This window comes from Bipolaris victoriae, assembly GCF_000527765.1.
Source record: "Bipolaris victoriae FI3 unplaced genomic scaffold scaffold_2, whole genome shotgun sequence".
Classification (NCBI taxonomy): Eukaryota; Fungi; Ascomycota; class Dothideomycetes; order Pleosporales; family Pleosporaceae; genus Bipolaris; species Bipolaris victoriae.
This window is the reverse complement of record NW_014575390.1, coordinates 262537-278666: the sequence shown is the minus strand read 5'-3', so window position 1 is coordinate 278666 and position 16130 is coordinate 262537. Positions and strand designations below refer to the sequence as shown.

The window sequence follows — 16130 nt, the reverse complement described above, 5'->3', positions numbered from 1 at the left end:
TGGTCTCGCTTGGCAACCTTGGATAGTAGATGATTAGCCTGGAGCAGACCGAGGGGGCAGATCTCGTGCTAGGCGCGCTGCACAGCGTGGACAAGCAGGCGGTGAGGTTCACTATCCCACGCTGCACTGCGCCTGCGCATAGTACCGACCATGATGCATGGCCCTTTTGTTTTGTCGTCAGGATTCATGGATGGATATGGTTTGGATGCGAGTATACACACTACACCCATATACACATACACACCACCACACACACACAAAAGACACACACCGTCTCGAGACACTCGGACAGAGGGCAAACACGCGGTGAGGCCCATGTTCTAGGCTCTGGGGTCTGGGGCTTGGGGCCTGAGGTGAGGGGCAGGGTTGTGTGTATTTACTTGCATGCCTGAAGCCTGCTCTCTCCCACGACGACGTGGACGACTGAGATGAAGCGGCTGAGGCGTTTGAGGGCAAGTTCCAAAACGCGGCTGATCGGCGTGTGCGAATAACTTTTGGACAGGAGGGGTCAGGGCATGGGTACGCGAGAGCGAGAGCGAGTGATAGGCTGTGTGAGAGGGTGGCCGCCCTGGCCATGTCGAGTGTGGAGCTGAGGCGTGCAGGGCAGCCAGCCCCTTGGTTCAGCACACCAGGATCTGCCGTGGGATCCTTGCGTCGACGGCAGCTAAAAGCAACGAGTACTGATCTGCCCAAAGCACGAGTGATGACGGAAACGGTAGAGCCGCAGCCATGTACCACGTTTTGGGGGCGCTGTCACCACCCTGGTCCCTGGACTCCATCGGCGAGTGCGGCGCTATGGCGCTCGGTCTGGTGGGTACCATCCTGAGAGCTGGGTAACATGTCGAGTCCGTTGCTGGTATATAACACTTGGTCGCCCTAGCCTTCAACACTACTCACACCACGACTACACAGACAGCATCCACTACTACCACAGCAACAGCCACCACAGCCATCACAAGACTACTACTACTACCACCACTACCATCACCACCACCACCACTACTACCGCCACTGCCACTGCCACTTCCTCTTGACCAACACTTTCTCTCTCTCCCAATATACCCACAATCACATACTCAGCAAACATGTACCAAAATCTTGGACACACACCCAACTGGGACGTCTGCTTCCAGCAAGCCCAGCTCACAGAGGAGAACCTGCGATCACATGGCTCCACATATGCCTCAACACATAGCCCAACACATGTCAAGGTAAGCACTCGGACCTTCCCCTCAACATGGCGCTTTCAAGAATCAAAATCTAACTCTTTCTCCAGGCGGACAGTGCTTGCTACATGCTAGAGCCTCAACAGTACTACCGATACGACTTGGATCTCGAGGAGTCTGATGATGAAGATGCAAGCTCGCAAACAAAGCGAATGGCTCTTCGAAAAGCAGCTTCGATGGAGGTGCTCAAGGCCTATGGCGGATGCTTTGCCTCTGGCTTCCTCGCACTCCAAGAGCCTCTGCCCAGCCGACCACAGTCCAAGCTGCGACGATATGAGAGCGCAGATGCCTTTGAGATCCGACGAACAGCATCCATTGCGACATCACTCGAGAGCGGGTCAGTCAGCTGCACAAGCAGCAACAATGACAGCCCGCGACCCGACTCTGCTACTCTGAGCCCTGCACAGCTGCAAGAGGCGACACGAGGAAGCAAGTGGAGTTGGAGAAGCATGAGGAAGAGCCGAAAGAACGCAGCCAAGAAGCTCGATGTTTGAGTGGGACGACAGTAGCAGGCGCTCGCCTCCTCGTCATTAATGTTTGTTTCTTTGATCGTTTTATTAGCGAAGGTGTTGGGGCGTTGAGGATTGCGCACAGTGCAGGACTGCCACCTGCCATTTTCATTTGTTTGGGGGAAAAAAGTCATGGACAAATTGTCGTCTAGTAGATCAAGTCACGACCAGTCATCAGCAGTACTACTATAGGGAGTAATAACCTCCGAACGCGGCTCAGCGAGCCTGCGCGGATCATCAATCAAACTTGTGCAAGAGCAAAACAACCACCAGACCAAACCAAACCAAACCAAACCAAACATGAGCGTGATTCCGACACAGATGATGATTAAAATTCCAGTGGTACAAGCGGAGACGCTTGGAGAGCCGGCGTTGGGGGTTGAGAGGCGATAGGGTGGGATCCTGGACGTGGGATGCATGCGGGGAGAGTACCGGTGACCGGGCAACTCGCAGCCGAGCCAGTCACAGCATGAGGTGCTGTCGGGGAAAAGAGGCTTGCAGCAAGGGTCGGGATAAAAAACCAAAGGTAAAAAAGTGCAATGGCCGAGGAGAGGCATTGAAGCCGCAGGATGCGAGACACGGAGACGAGACGCTGAGAGGGGAGAGGAGAGGAACTGAGGATGGGCATGACGTAACAGTGGGGTTGCTGCTGGCCATGGTGTGGGCCGGCCATGGAAGCTTTAGCGGGCAGGAGCGACGGGGAGGGCGAGGGAAGCGACGATCATGAAGAGGGAAACGACGACCAAGACGACGATAAGCAGCGAGGCACAAGAGGCGCCAGAGACAGAAAACATGGCGCGGAACGGAACGACAAGTACAGTACTCGGGCGTGTGCCCAGCTACCATTTGCTCCGTCCGCCGCCGCCGCCGCCTCCCCCCCCCCCACGGGCGTGCCTGGATGAGAGAGCACATACACACACATTCAGCAGCCCATGCCACGCGTGGGTTTTGGCACAATGCAGCGCCCTCACCGCCTGGCCCTGTTGGTCCCTATCGTGCTATCGTGCGTGCTGAGCAAAGACAGACCCACCATTGACGCCTGCCGTGATGTCCTCTGTAGCCATCGGCGCACCTGCCGGCTGTCGTCAGTCAAAACTGCCTCGCTCGCCGCCCCAGGTCACTCTGCCCTTCTCTCCCTCCTCCCCCGCCCCTACTAGACCTGCATCCCTCCCCTTGACGCCGCTCTGCCCGCTGACACAAGGTCCGTCGCCCCTATGCCCTCCACCCGCCCTCGTCCAAGACGTCCCGCCCCGCCCCCACCCCAGTCCGGCCGCATTGAGCGTCTCAGCTAACTTTGGCCCAGTACATACGCCATAGCTCTCCCACGCTCTCACTCTCACAGCTCCAGCAATCTCCATCATCACCACTGCCACCCAACCCTCAGCCCCAACCCTCAGCCCCAACCCTCCCGCCCTCATACTCCGCTCCTCCCGCTCCATCAGTGGCTCCCTCCTCCCTCCCCCATAGCATGAGCTCGCAACCCTTGAAGCCTCGCCGAACCTCGTCTGTGGCTGACCCGTACGCTGCGCCGCACATCTACTATGGCGAGAGTCACTCGCAAAAACATCCCAGGGCAAGAACCTACTCGGCTGTGAGCATTGCCTGCCACCCCTCATCCCATTGTCTACATTGCTCACACCAAGCAGAACGTAGACCAATCCACCCGCAATGCCCCATTGAGCGAGGGCATTCCTGCCGGCCGCCGCACCAGTCACGGTACGTACTACGGCAGCACATATATTTGGCCACGCGCTGACAATGCCTCTAGATGAGGCTTCGCTGCAGCCGCGCCGCTTCAAGATCAACGTCGACGAGACCCTCGCCCAGCTTCTCGCCCGTGAGGATTCTGACCAAAACTACCAAATCACCATTGAAGACAAGGGCCCCAAGGTACGCCATAAGCCCCTTTCTTCTGCTCTATACATATACATGCAGTATGGCTGACACATACGTAGACCCTATCTCTCGGTACTCTGGGCTCCAATGCTTTCAAAAAGCACGATGTCCGCGGCACATACATGCTCTCCAATCTGCTCCAGGAGCTCACCCTCGCCAAAGACTACGGCCGCAAGACCATTGTCCTCGACGAATCGCGTCTCAATGAAAACCCGGTGAACCGCCTCAGTCGCCTCATCCAGTTTTCCTTCTGGGATGGCCTGACTCGCCGTATCGATGGCTCCAATATTGCAAAGGTCGCCGTCGACCCCAAGGACTGGACTGACGATCCACATCCTCGTGTATACATTCCCCAGGGCGCTCCCGAACAGTATGAGTACTACACACGCATTGCCCGCGAGCATCCCGATATGCGCCTTGAAGTCATCTGGCTACCACAGAATTGCGACGACCCTACATATGTGCGCGATCTGAACAAAGCCCCTGGTTTGCTTGCCATTGCCATGGAGGAATGGATTGATCCTGAAACCAACAAGAAAGACTTGAGAGGATTACCTTTTGTAGTCCCGGGTGGCCGCTTCAATGAGATCTATGGATGGGACAGCTACATGTGTTCACTCGGCCTGCTTGTCAATGACCGCATCGACTTGGTCAAGTCCATGGTTACCCATTTCTGCTTCTGCATCAAGCACTACAACAAGATTCTCAACGCAAACCGCACATACTACCTCTGTCGTTCCCAGCCACCTTTTCTTACCGACATGGCCTTACGCTGCTATGAACGCATCAAGCATGAACCTGGTGCGCTCGACTTTCTGCGCGAGGCCATTCTTGCTGCCATCAAGGAGTACAACTCAGTCTGGATGAGCCCGCCTCGTTATGATCCCGAGACTGGCTTGACCAGGTACCGACCTACTGGCTTGGGCGTGCCTCCGGAGACGGAAGCCACCCATTTTGAGCACATCTTGCAGCCGTATGCCGACAAACATGGAATGTCCTTCCACGAGTTTGTTGAGGCGTACAACTACCAACGCGTGCACGAGCCCGAATTGGATGATTATTTCCTGCATGACCGTGCCGTGCGCGAGTCTGGTCACGACACTTCCTACCGTCTTGAGAAGGTTGCTGCAGATCTTGCAGTTGTCGACATCAATGCCCTGCTATACAAGTACGAAGTTGATATCGGTCGATGCATTCGCAACCATTTCGGAGACAAGCTTGAGATTCCAGCGGAATTCTGTACAGGCGATATGAAGCCTGGTCATATTGAGAATTCTGCAGCATGGGAGCGTCGCGCTAGAAAGCGACGTGTCCAGGTCGACAAGTATCTCTGGGACGAGGAAGCCGGCATGTATTTTGACTACAACACGGTCAAGCGTGAACGTACAGGCTACGAAAGTGCCACTACGTTCTGGCCCATGTGGTCTGGACTTGCCACGCCTCGCCAAGCTAGTATCCTTGTCGAAAAGGCTTTGCCTAAGCTTGAAGCCTTTGGTGGGCTTGTTTCGGGTTCGGAGAGATCGCGTGGCGAGGTCGGTATTGACCGCCCTAACCGACAATGGGACTACCCCTTTGGCTGGGCTCCACAACAGATGCTCGCCTGGGTTGGTATGCAGCGGTACGGCTATGATGTTGAGGCCCAGCGTCTGGCTTACCGCTGGCTGTTCATGGTCACCAAGGCTTTTGTCGACTTCAACGGTGTTGTCGTTGAAAAGTATGACGTAACAAGGAAGGTGGACCCGCACAAGGTCGAGGCTGAATATGGCAATCAGGGCAGTGACTTCAAGGGCGTTCCTCGCGAAGGGTACGTATTGCACTCGTGACCATTGATATGATGAAAAAGAAAGGATATGCTAATAATACATTTTAGTTTCGGATGGGTCAACGCAAGTTATGTCTATGGCCTCACGCTCCTCAGCGCACACCAACGTCGTGCTCTCGGTGCTCTGACCGACTGGGACACATATGCCAAGGCCATGTCCGACCTGGGCATGATGTAGAGAAGACCTTGACAGCTATTAGGGTTTTCCATTCGCATCTTCAACAAAAAAAATATAAATACCAGTATGGAGTGTTTTGGTTAATAGCCAACTTGCTTTGTTCGTTATTGACTTGGGGCGACTGATAAGACAGTCTTTTTTTTTGCTCTCGACATTGATGCTTTGCTTGCATAGCCACCAACCGAATTTGTCTAACACCGGCTCCGTGGAATAAAGTTGATTATTGTAATGAACAAAGCGGTTGACAAGATGCATTTTCCTGTTTCGGTCCGGGGGTTTCTTCTTTCTTTTCTTGTTGTTGTTGTTATGGTAATTCTGATGTGCTTTCGCTTAACTTACTTTACACTTATTAGTCCCCCCCCATTCTTGAAATGATATTGACAAATCTTGAAAATTATTTTTTTCCTCTTCCTGATAACAAGTTTGCTCATTATGAAGAAAAGGTAACGAAGTGAGTATGTATCGTATTTGGTATAAGATAGACTCATGATCCATGGTGTCATCATATAAAAGTGCGATCAGCACTACTCTCTCATCCTTAGAGAGCAAAGCGAAAACGAAGAGTAGTAAAGACAGAAAAAAGTAGTATCGCTTATCCCAACAACGCTACCCCGAATATTTCCCATATACATACAATTCCATGCATGCATGCCTGTGTGTCTGAGTGTTGAATGAACCTTTCCCCTTGCTTCCCTTTTCCCTTTGAACTTGTTGAAAAATCTAGCCCTTCTTTTTTTCTTCCTGTTGGACAGACGCCCACCCCGTATACACACACCAAAGGGAACATTTGGAATTAAAAAACCAAAGAGAAAGAGAAGAAAACAAAACCAGAACAAAAGAGAGGCAGAAGAAAAAAACGCCATTTACCCCGTTTTCTCCCATCGTCCAAATGCAGAAAATCTTCCTTCCTCCTTGTTCTGGGTTGAAGAAGAAAAAGAAAAGCTTGTTGAACGCTTTTCCCGGTGATGGTCTTATCCACCATTTGTGCTGTTTTTAGGACGGGCTGAGTCTAAAACATGCCGTCAATCTCGCCAGTCTCGACGTCGACATCGATGTTCAGATAACCTGGTGCAGTGGGAAGACCAGGAATCGTCTGGATGTCAGCCGCAAGCGCGTACAGATATCCTGCACCTGCAGCCATGCGCACGTCTCTGATAGGGACGGTGAAGCCCGTTGGTGCGCCCTTGAGACTTGGGTCGTGAGAAAGACTGTACTGAGTCTTTGCAACGCAAATGGGTAGGTTACCAAATCCTTGCTTGACGTATGTGTCGACCTTCTTTTGTGCAAGTTCAGAGAATTCGACGGCAGAAGCTCCGTACATGCGCTTGGCAATCGTCTCCATGCGCTCCTGCACAGTGCCGCTAGATGTGTCGTAAAGAAGCTTGAAGTCAGGCTTGGGCTTGGCCGACGCAGCAATGATACCTTGGGCAAGGTCCACGGCGCCCTTTCCGCCCTCGGCAAAGTGGTTGGCTGGGATGGCGTCTTCGGCACCGGCAGCAATGGCCTCCTCCCGGATAACATCGATTTCGGCTTGGGTATCGGTAGCAAAGCGGTTGATGGCCACAACAACGGGAACTCCGTATGCCTTGGCGTTCTCAATGTGCTTCTTCAAGTTGACACAGCCAGCGCGGAGGATGTCAATGTTCTCGGTACGGTAGACTTCAGGCAGCTGAGCACCGGGGCTGATGTCCGGGCCGCCACCGTGGTTCTTGAGGGCTCGGACAGTAGCAACAATAACAACAGTGTCGGGCACAAGGCCGGAAGATCGGCACTTGATGTTGAAGAAGCGCTCACCTCCCATGGTGAAGTCAAAGCCAGCCTCAGTCACGACAAACCCGGCTTGCGCATCGTGATCCTCGTCTGGCTCGGTACCAGCCAGCTTGAGCGCAATCCTATCCGCAAGGACTGAAGAAGCACCAATGCTAATGTTTGCAAATGGGCCGGCGTGCACAAATACAGGAGTGCCTTCAAGGGTTTGCATCATGTTGGGCTTGATGGCGTCAACCAGCAGAGCAGTCAAGGCGCCACCCGCGCCAATGTCATCGCAAGTGACAGGGTCGCCAGCGCGGGAACTGGCGACGACCATGCGACCCAGGCGCTCGCGGAGGTCTGAAAGATCTTTGCTAAGAGCGAGAATGGCCATGCACTCACTGGCAACTGAGATATCGAAACCAGTCTCACGAGTCTGACCCTTCTCGGTGGGTGCTTGTCCAACAGTGATCTTGCGTAGATGTCTGTCATTGACATCAAGTACGCGCCTCCAAGTGATAGTCTCAGGGTCAATATCTAGCCTGGCGAACTTGGTAATCTCCTCTTCGGTCAGATCATCTGGGTTCGTCTTGTCGATCCCAAGCTTCTTGAGACGGCGGAACATGACAGGCACAAACTCACGCTTGCCCTTCTTAGCTGGGACCAAGCGCTTGTATAGTGCAGCATCCTTTTGTGTGTTCTCGTGGAACATGCGCGTCTCAATAGCAGCAGCGAGCAAGTTGTTCGCAGCCGTGATGGCATGAATGTCACCAGTGAGATGGAGGTTGAACTGGTCCATAGGAATAACCTGACTGTATCCTCCACCAGCGGCACCACCCTTGATGCCAAAAGTAGGTCCCATACTGGGTTGTCGCACATTGGCAAAGCATATCTTGCCGAGGTGCGCGCCTAAAGCCTGTGCTACACCAATTGTGGTTGTGGACTTGCCCTCTCCGAGAGGCGTGGGGGTGATGCCGGCGATAAGAATATATTTGCCGTTTTTACGGTGCTCGAGACGCTTCAGCAGAGAAAGATCAACCTTGGCCTTCGTAGCACCATAGGGCTCCAGTTCGTGGGGCAGAATGCCAACCTCCTTTGCGACGGCCGTGATCTGCTTTGGATGTTGCTTCCGCGAGATGGCAATGTCCGAGGGTATCGGATCTTCTATCTTGATAGGAAGAGGCGTGATCTTGCGCTTCTTCTCTCTGTCAAAGGTCGCGTCGGCTGAGTCGACCAGGTTCTGTAGCAGCATGGCGATGGTCATGGGTCCGACACCTCCTGGTACTGGTGTAATGTGTGATGCAACTTCGACGGCTGACTCGAAGTCGACGTCTCCTACAAGTCTTTGGCCGCTCTTCTTGGTCTCATCAGGAATGAAGTTTGTGCCAACATCAATGACGACGGCACCAGGCTTGAGCCAGTCTCCCTTGACGAACTGGGCCTTGCCAATAGCAGCAACGACAATATCTGCGCGACGGACAACCTCTGGAAGGTCGGCTGTCCTGGAATGGCACACAGTAACAGTCGCATCGGCGTTCTTCAGCAAGTAGCTGACTGGGCTTCCCACAATGTCACTGCGTCCCAGCACAACGGCGTTCTTGCCCTTGATGTCAATTCCAGCCTCCTGCAGCAGCACCATGACACCCTTGGGCGTGCATGGCGTGAAGAGAGGCTTGCCGCCACGCTTGGCCAGCTCGCCAATGCTCTGAATGCCGAAGCCATCGACGTCCTTCTCATCGGCAACGGCCGATGTGATGGCATGCTCGGAAATATGCTTGGGCAGGGGCAACTGGACAAGAATGCCGTGAACAGCGGGGTCGTTGTTGTACTGTTCGATCTTGTACAGAAGCTCGGCTTCGGTCACGTCGTCGGGCAAGTGGACAAGCTCGCAGTCGATGTTGGCCTCCTCGGCGGCCTTGAGTTTCATGCGCACATATGTGCTGGAGTCTGACCTGTCGCCAACTGCGTGGTGTCAGCGTCTGGCAGCGTCTCGGGCCAGCCCAATGGCATGCCACTCACCCTGGACAATCTTCAGGCTGGGCCTGTACCGCGGGTTCTTTGCCTGCTTGTCCTTGATCTTTGCACCCAGGCGCTCGCGGATGCTCTTCGCAATGGCAGTGCCGTCAATCTTTTGTGCGGCCATGACGAAGCGCGTACTGGAGAATTGCCTTGTGCAGTGGGCCGGCTTGAGGACGGTATATAGATGGCGGGGGGATGTTGAGCACCAATATTTTCTCGGCGGGGTAGCTGTGGCCTGCGGAAAGCAACGGCGGGTGACTCCAAGACGCGCACCGCAGATTGGGTAGACTCTCATCATCCTGCCGACGGAGTCTGCGTATCTTTTCCAAGTCTAGTGGGTATGCGGTGATATACGCATTTCCATGTCTGTTCGAAATGACTCAGTCTGGCGCCCGCGATAGCAGCGTGCCCCCCGGACAATGCGCAAAACGCGTCCACCGCCAAAGTTTCCACGCCCCCCGACTCGCGTGAGCTTTATTACGTACACCAGGGATCCCGAGTCAGAATCGGGAAACTATGCAACTGCAGACGCGGTGTGCAGGCCCGCTAACCAGACTTTCGTTATCGACACCAATCACCTGCTGCCATCAGTGCCCGCAATAACTGTCCATGAATTTGTTTTTGCGAAGTCCGTCTAGCTATGCAGCACAAGTAACTCCGTTCCTATCGCTGGCTAACGCCTAGTACATTTATCCATCAGTGTCCCATGCATGACGAACATTTGCTCGGCCATGGGCTTCAGCCGCTCGGCTTCTTCAGGCTTGCAGAACCTGGCAAACCTATCCGGATGCCAGAGGTTGCGGCCTTCCTTGAGCCACTCGTACGAAAACCTACCGGAACCCTCGAGCAGTGCCAGTAGATCGTGGATACAAATCCCCAACAGGGACTCGTCTTGCTTTTGCAGCTTGCATTCCACCTTGGTACAATCATCAACATAGCTTTTCATCGCCGGAAACTCCTGCAATTGACCCGGGATGAACATCTTATCGAGGTCCTCCATGAATCTGGCGTATGCCGCTTTAGGATCTTGATCTCCTTTATTGTCACAAAAGTCAACCCAGGAGCCGTGTACCCATCCAATGTGACCTTTTTTTTCATGGCCATATGCCACCCACGTCTCATGTCGCGCAGAACCAGAAGTTCCTCGCCCTTGTTCAGGCCCAAATCCCATGAGTCATTTGTAGGACGTTGGCGAGTCTTCTTGCTGATAGCTAATCGAAAGTCGCGTCCATCCAAGTTATCGAGCCGAGGATATCTCTTTGGAGGAGGAGTCGTGTTGCTCTCGTCGACAGTGAAGTTAGAATGTCTTTGCTCCCCTTCAAAATGAACGATGAACGGTGGCTCTTTGCCTGGTTCCGTCTTTTTGATGAAGGCAAATGTTTCTCCCTTTTTTGAATACGGACTTATAGTGACATGCTGTTCGTATTAGTAGCAAGGTCTCCATGAGCATGAAGTACTCACAGCAAGCTCCTTTGCAATTGTACTTGATCGCTCGTCTATGCCCAGACCCTCCCACATCTCATACCATGCAGAGCTAACAGAGTATGCGCTAAAGCTCCATATGTCGTTATTGCCTTTCTTGGCGTAGAACGATCCGTTGGAATGCCACTGCACATCATCTAGTGGTTCATCCTTAAACACACCCTTGGTAGTGTTATTCTTTTTGCATGAGTACGAACTGATTAGCTGCCTAAGAATCTGTTAGCCATATAGTGAAGTGCAAGTGGGCTTGTTTACTCACAATCTTAAAATGAGCTGTGGTGGAACTTTGGAGCAGATCCAAACTGTGTTTGACCATGCAACAAAAGAACCGCTTGCTCCAAATTGTATCCGCAGATGAGATTTGTGAGTTTTTGATCTGGTAAGATTCACCAGGAATTCTTCCAAGGCTGGCGGCCGATGTGTGCCAATGCTGTACGTGAATTCTCCGTTGATCAGCTCGAGCTTGAAAAAGTAAGAATCAGGAGTGCACCCCAAGGAAGCCCATGTGATTCTTTTAATGGGAATTGTAAGGAGATCGAAGTGTAAAACCGATGGTATGTATGTGCTGTGCAATGGTCAGCTGGACCAGCTTCTCCCAGAACCATATACCTGATCTCACGCTTTGTAGCCGTTAGGGCTGCCAATGAATTGAAGGCTACCCTTGCCAAGGGCTATTATGTAGTTGTTTGGCTCAAGAGGCTCAAGCCTGTCCAGTAAATTTGATATGATGGTGGTACCGCGTACGACAGGAAACATGTTTGCTCTAAGAATTGTGGATCGCTGTTAATAGCAACCTGAACGAGTGAAGTGGAATGATAGCTATCCTTGTGATTTGTGTTATGAGAATGATGAACATATAAGGAACCTTTGGATGTCAAGAAGCTACCAGTCTCAAGCAATAGGTAGGAGTGTGTTTGCGCCAAGCCCGCGCTCATGGCAAACGGTAAGTGCGAGACATGTATCCTCAGGGACCAGCGAAGACTGAGAGATGAAATGAATTTTTTCCAGTGTAACTAATAGTCACAACACATTTGAGAGCGTACAACTTTGTGAAAAGTAGCTGTATCAAATAGAGAAGTCCTGGCGGCATGGCAAAATCGAAGGGAGTTGCGCCAACAAGTCACGTTCTTTCCAAGACTTCTCCAAGCATTGAAACTGCGTTTGTGGAAAGTATTAAGAGACCAAATAAGGAAGCCATGAGTAGGACTCGGCCAAAAACCAACTCTCAGAAGCAGCGGACATGTCCATGAGCAAATGAAGCAAGCGGCCATGGGGCAGATAAGTGAGTTTCTCGCGGTGAAATACTCGTCAGCACGCTGAGATATGGCCGTAATCTCGCTTATAACGTTGAGCTGCTTATGAGTCACAAAACTGGTCATAACTGGACACCCGGCGTTCCTCATGTGTCCAGTTCTATGCGATCTAGAACGGGGAACCGACTTGATCCAGGGTTTGACTCATACTCAACTCCAAGTACGAACACACACACACACACACACACACACACACAGGGTTGATCTCCGGTAAGCTCGGCCTGAAGACGTACAATGCGCGAGCCATGTGAGTCAGTCGAGTGTGGTGGTGTTGAGCCGCAGTGGTGGATGCAGATGCAGATGCACGAGTGCGGGATGAACCCACGCTAGTCGGTTAGTGCCAAGCAGCCCACTTCGCCCGCTGAACGTCGATATGCAAAAGAGTCACCCGAAATTCAGAGACGCCGCCCGCACCATATAAGCCAACACCCAACCCCGCCTCCACACTCCCATACCGCCAACATGAGGCCGATTCTTCTCTCGGGTCACGAGCGCGCCCTTACCCAGGTCAAGGTACGCATGCGCCATGCACGATGGAGAGGCGAGGGGATATTGACAAGAGGCAGTACAATGCTGATGGCGACATCATCTTCTCCGTTTCCAAGGTAAGAAACTCCACCAATTTTCAAGACTCGCCATGTTAACAACTTCCAGGACCATGTTGTCTGCGCTTGGTGTTAGTTTACGGTCTGCCTATACACGGAAAGGGCACTGAAGCTGATGCGATACAGATTCACACAACGGCGAGCGGATAGGAACATACCACGGACACCAGGGAGCGCTATGGACCGTCGACGTAAACCCATCCACCGAGCTGCTGGCCACTGGTGGCGCCGACAACACCATGCGATTATGGCACGTCCCGACCGGCAAGCTTCTGCACACCTGGGAGTTCAACACCAGTATCAAACGCTGCGAATTCTCTCCCGACGGAAGGCAGTTGCTTGGTGTTACCGAGAAGCGATCCGGACACCTCTCGACCATCTGCGTCTACGAAATCAACCCCGACCCTGAGGCGCAACAATCAGACGAACAGTTGCTCAGGATTGTGTGCGACGAATCCAAGGCGACCGTTGCGGGCTTCTCATACCTCGCCAAGTACATCATCAGTGGACACGAAGATGGCTCAATCACCCAGTGGGACGGCAAGACCGGAGAACTCCTTAGCTCAAACTACGACGCACATGAGCCAGACATGCAAATCAGTGAGTCTCGATATGTTTTGTCGTCAGAAAATCCAGGAACTGACAATTGGTAGCCGACATCCAATGGGCACCTGACAGGTCGTACTTCATCACCGCAAGCAAGGACAAGACGGCAAAGGTACACCAACTCGCAAACCCCGTCACACTTGGATCAGGCTGACACATGGTAGCTCATCGATGTCGAGGACCTTAGCGTTCTGAAGTCATACGTTGCAGACACTCCGCTGAACTCTGCAGCAATCACACCAGTAAAGGACTACGTTATTCTTGGAGGAGGACAGGCCGCTATGGATGTTACCACCACTTCGGCACGCCAAGGAAAGTTCGAGGCCCGTTTCTACCACAAGATCTTCATGGAGGAGATTGGTCGCGTACGTGGCCACTTCGGACCCCTGAACTATGTTGCTGTACATCCAAAGGGCACGAGTTACTGCAGTGGAGGAGAGGACGGATACGTACGTGTGCACCACTTTGACAAGCCATACTTCGACTTCATGTATGAGGTTGAGCGCGAGGCTGCGCGTGAGGCTGCGCAAGCAAACTTGTAATGTATGGGTTTTCGGACGTGAAAGATGCGGACGATACGAATCGATATGGCTGCATGCATGCAATGGCGTTCCGGTGGTTGATTGGGCGCTTGTCGAATTGGACAGGCCTTTGTCAAAAAGTTCATGAGCTATCAGGTCAGGTAGAGACGCGCTGCAAGCAAGCGGGCTGCAAAAGCTCATCAATGGAATTTTGACACGGAGAAACAACCGTTATGCTCAATGTCCTGTGATGAAATTGGTCTCAACATGCTAGCTAATGTCCCGCCTCAAGCACCAGCGCCTGTCCATGAAGAAGGAGCAGACACCCAAGCATTAGGTCAATAGTACAAGCAAAGGGCTTGAAACGGTAATCAATCTTCCTGCTTTTGACAAACGAGTCCATCATCGAGAAGGAAGGACGACGTATACTGAAGAGGTTGTTTACGATAAAACATCTGGGTTGTGTACATTCTGAGGTGCGTCTTGGTCAGACAAAATTTCCGAAGACGCCGAAACTGAACTGCAGCTTTCCCATGGCGCACGAGTGAACCCAATGGAGTTGTGCAGCATCTCGGTGATAAACGGCGAGTTGTTTGCGCATAGCGACATGGAATCAATGTCTCGTGTCAGCGACAACAACGAGCCAGTGGCTTGGTGAAAGAAAGGGCGGAAGAAGGGCTGGAGCTGGAACGCGAACGTGGAAGCTTCGAGAGGCCCTGACCTAAGCGAGACTAGCGTGTGGCGGTGACCTCACCTGCCGCTTCGACTCATCGCGGCCCATATTGCTTTGGGCCTCTACATAAGCAAAACATCCATCCACCTTATTTGGCAATTCTATATATCCAACTGTCCTCACTCACCTCCTTCACCTTTGGCCACTTCACCAACAAACAAACAAACGCCAAACTCAAGCGCCCAATACTCTATCACCGAGACCGCTCGCAGCCTTCTACACACCAACTTCAGCTCCTCTGTTTTATCAGCCACACAATCAAAATGTCTGACGACTGGAACTCCGTCACCAAGATCGGTAGCCGTGTCCGCGGCGGCGCTGCTGGACCTCGCGAGACCGTAGTCAAGGGCAAGTCAGCCCTGAATGCCGCTCAGCGAAGCGGCGGTATCATTGCCACAGAGAAGAAGTTCGCTTCAGCCAACGCAGTAAGTAAACCTGGGCCTTTGTCTTCCTTAAAGCTCAACCAAAAACATTACTGACAAGCAAATCACAGGGTGCCTCATCAGAAGGTCAACGTCTCACCAAAGTTGACCGCTCCGACGACATCGTTAAGCCCAAGACCGTTGGCATTGCTGTCGGTCAGGCCATATCAAAGGCGCGCTCCGAGGCGAAGAATGACAAGGGCACCACAATGACACAAAAGGACTTGGCTACAAAGTGCAACACCACACCCACCATCGTAGCAGACTTTGAGCGCGGTACTGCCACGCCAGATCAGAAGTTGCTGGCGACTATGGAGCGTGTGCTCAATGTCATCCTGCGGGGTGACAAGATTGGACAGCCCAAGTTCCCGAACAAGAAGAAATGAGCGACTCTTTGTTTCGACTTGAGCTTGGGCGCTGGAATGCGATCAGGCTGTGGTCCAGCAGATTTCTTTGCTCAGAAACGTAGCCAAGGCTACAATAAGTCTCTTCTGATTTAGCGGGCTTGGGATGGGCGTTTGATGGGTATCACGATGTAACTCCCGTTTTGGTGGGAAGCATATCATAGCTCTGGCCTAGCCTGTACTGCACAGGCTGCGATAGCCGGCTCATACTGAGCGGCACTGGACGCTAAATAGAATCCACCTTTTTTTGAACTCATGCCCTTCTGACGTCATGTTATTTATGTATTTGGCTACTATGGAGCACTGGGGCATGTCTTCATGTCATTCCGAATGTATGGGTGAGCGAATATCCAGAACACCTGTCCGTGACGAGGCCCCGCCATGTGATTGGCTTGTCCAAGCCTACTAGCGCCCTTTCCCTGCCCATGCCTGTCAAATATGAGACCCCTAGATTCCTACTTACCCCACGTTATGCTCGTCCCCTCGAATTATCTAAGATCCAGGATTCGTAGTGTTGGCACCTCAATGTAAATATATCTCTTTCTGTTCTCTCTTCATGACCTACCAGTCACAACTTACATTCCTTACTCATGCATACATAGATCCATTGCCCTCGTCTCCGTTACTTTTATATCCGTATTCTAT

General features: G+C 52.5%; 6 protein-coding genes across 6 annotated transcripts; 4 read left to right on the top strand and 2 right to left on the bottom strand.

Moving 5' to 3' along the window:
- Nucleotides 1-1085: 1085 nt before the first annotated feature.
- Nucleotides 1086-1720, top strand: COCVIDRAFT_21996 (hypothetical protein; the record flags this gene model as incomplete). Its single annotated transcript, XM_014706577.1, has 2 exons — nt 1086-1211; nt 1277-1720. 2 exons carry the CDS (start codon nt 1086-1088, stop codon nt 1718-1720), a joined length of 570 nt encoding a protein of 189 aa, XP_014562063.1.
- Nucleotides 1721-3203: 1483 nt separating this feature from the next.
- COCVIDRAFT_21995 (glycoside hydrolase family 37 protein) lies at nt 3204-5631 on the top strand (the record flags this gene model as incomplete). Its single annotated transcript, XM_014706576.1, has 5 exons — nt 3204-3326; nt 3382-3451; nt 3504-3625; nt 3691-5435; nt 5502-5631. The coding sequence occupies 5 exons, from the start codon at nt 3204-3206 to the stop codon at nt 5629-5631; spliced, it is 2190 nt and encodes a 729-aa protein (XP_014562062.1).
- A 1009-nt stretch (nt 5632-6640) lies between these two features.
- On the bottom strand, nt 6641-9523 carry COCVIDRAFT_21994 (hypothetical protein; the record flags this gene model as incomplete). The annotated part of the gene is made up of 2 exons (XM_014706575.1): nt 6641-9342; nt 9400-9523. 2 exons carry the CDS (start codon nt 9521-9523, stop codon nt 6641-6643), a joined length of 2826 nt encoding a protein of 941 aa, XP_014562061.1.
- A 549-nt stretch (nt 9524-10072) lies between these two features.
- Nucleotides 10073-11637, bottom strand: COCVIDRAFT_11443 (hypothetical protein; the record flags this gene model as incomplete). The annotated part of the gene is made up of 5 exons (XM_014706548.1): nt 10073-10485; nt 10515-10815; nt 10861-11089; nt 11141-11446; nt 11501-11637. 5 exons carry the CDS (start codon nt 11635-11637, stop codon nt 10073-10075), a joined length of 1386 nt encoding a protein of 461 aa, XP_014562034.1.
- Nucleotides 11638-12656: 1019 nt separating this feature from the next.
- COCVIDRAFT_84697 (hypothetical protein) lies at nt 12657-13947 on the top strand (the record flags this gene model as incomplete). The annotated part of the gene is made up of 6 exons (XM_014706664.1): nt 12657-12701; nt 12761-12799; nt 12849-12870; nt 12926-13399; nt 13453-13517; nt 13570-13947. 6 exons carry the CDS (start codon nt 12657-12659, stop codon nt 13945-13947), a joined length of 1023 nt encoding a protein of 340 aa, XP_014562150.1.
- Nucleotides 13948-14922: 975 nt separating this feature from the next.
- Nucleotides 14923-15467, top strand: COCVIDRAFT_21991 (hypothetical protein; the record flags this gene model as incomplete). The annotated part of the gene is made up of 2 exons (XM_014706574.1): nt 14923-15084; nt 15153-15467. The coding sequence occupies 2 exons, from the start codon at nt 14923-14925 to the stop codon at nt 15465-15467; spliced, it is 477 nt and encodes a 158-aa protein (XP_014562060.1).
- Between the last annotated feature and the right edge of the window lie 663 nt (nt 15468-16130).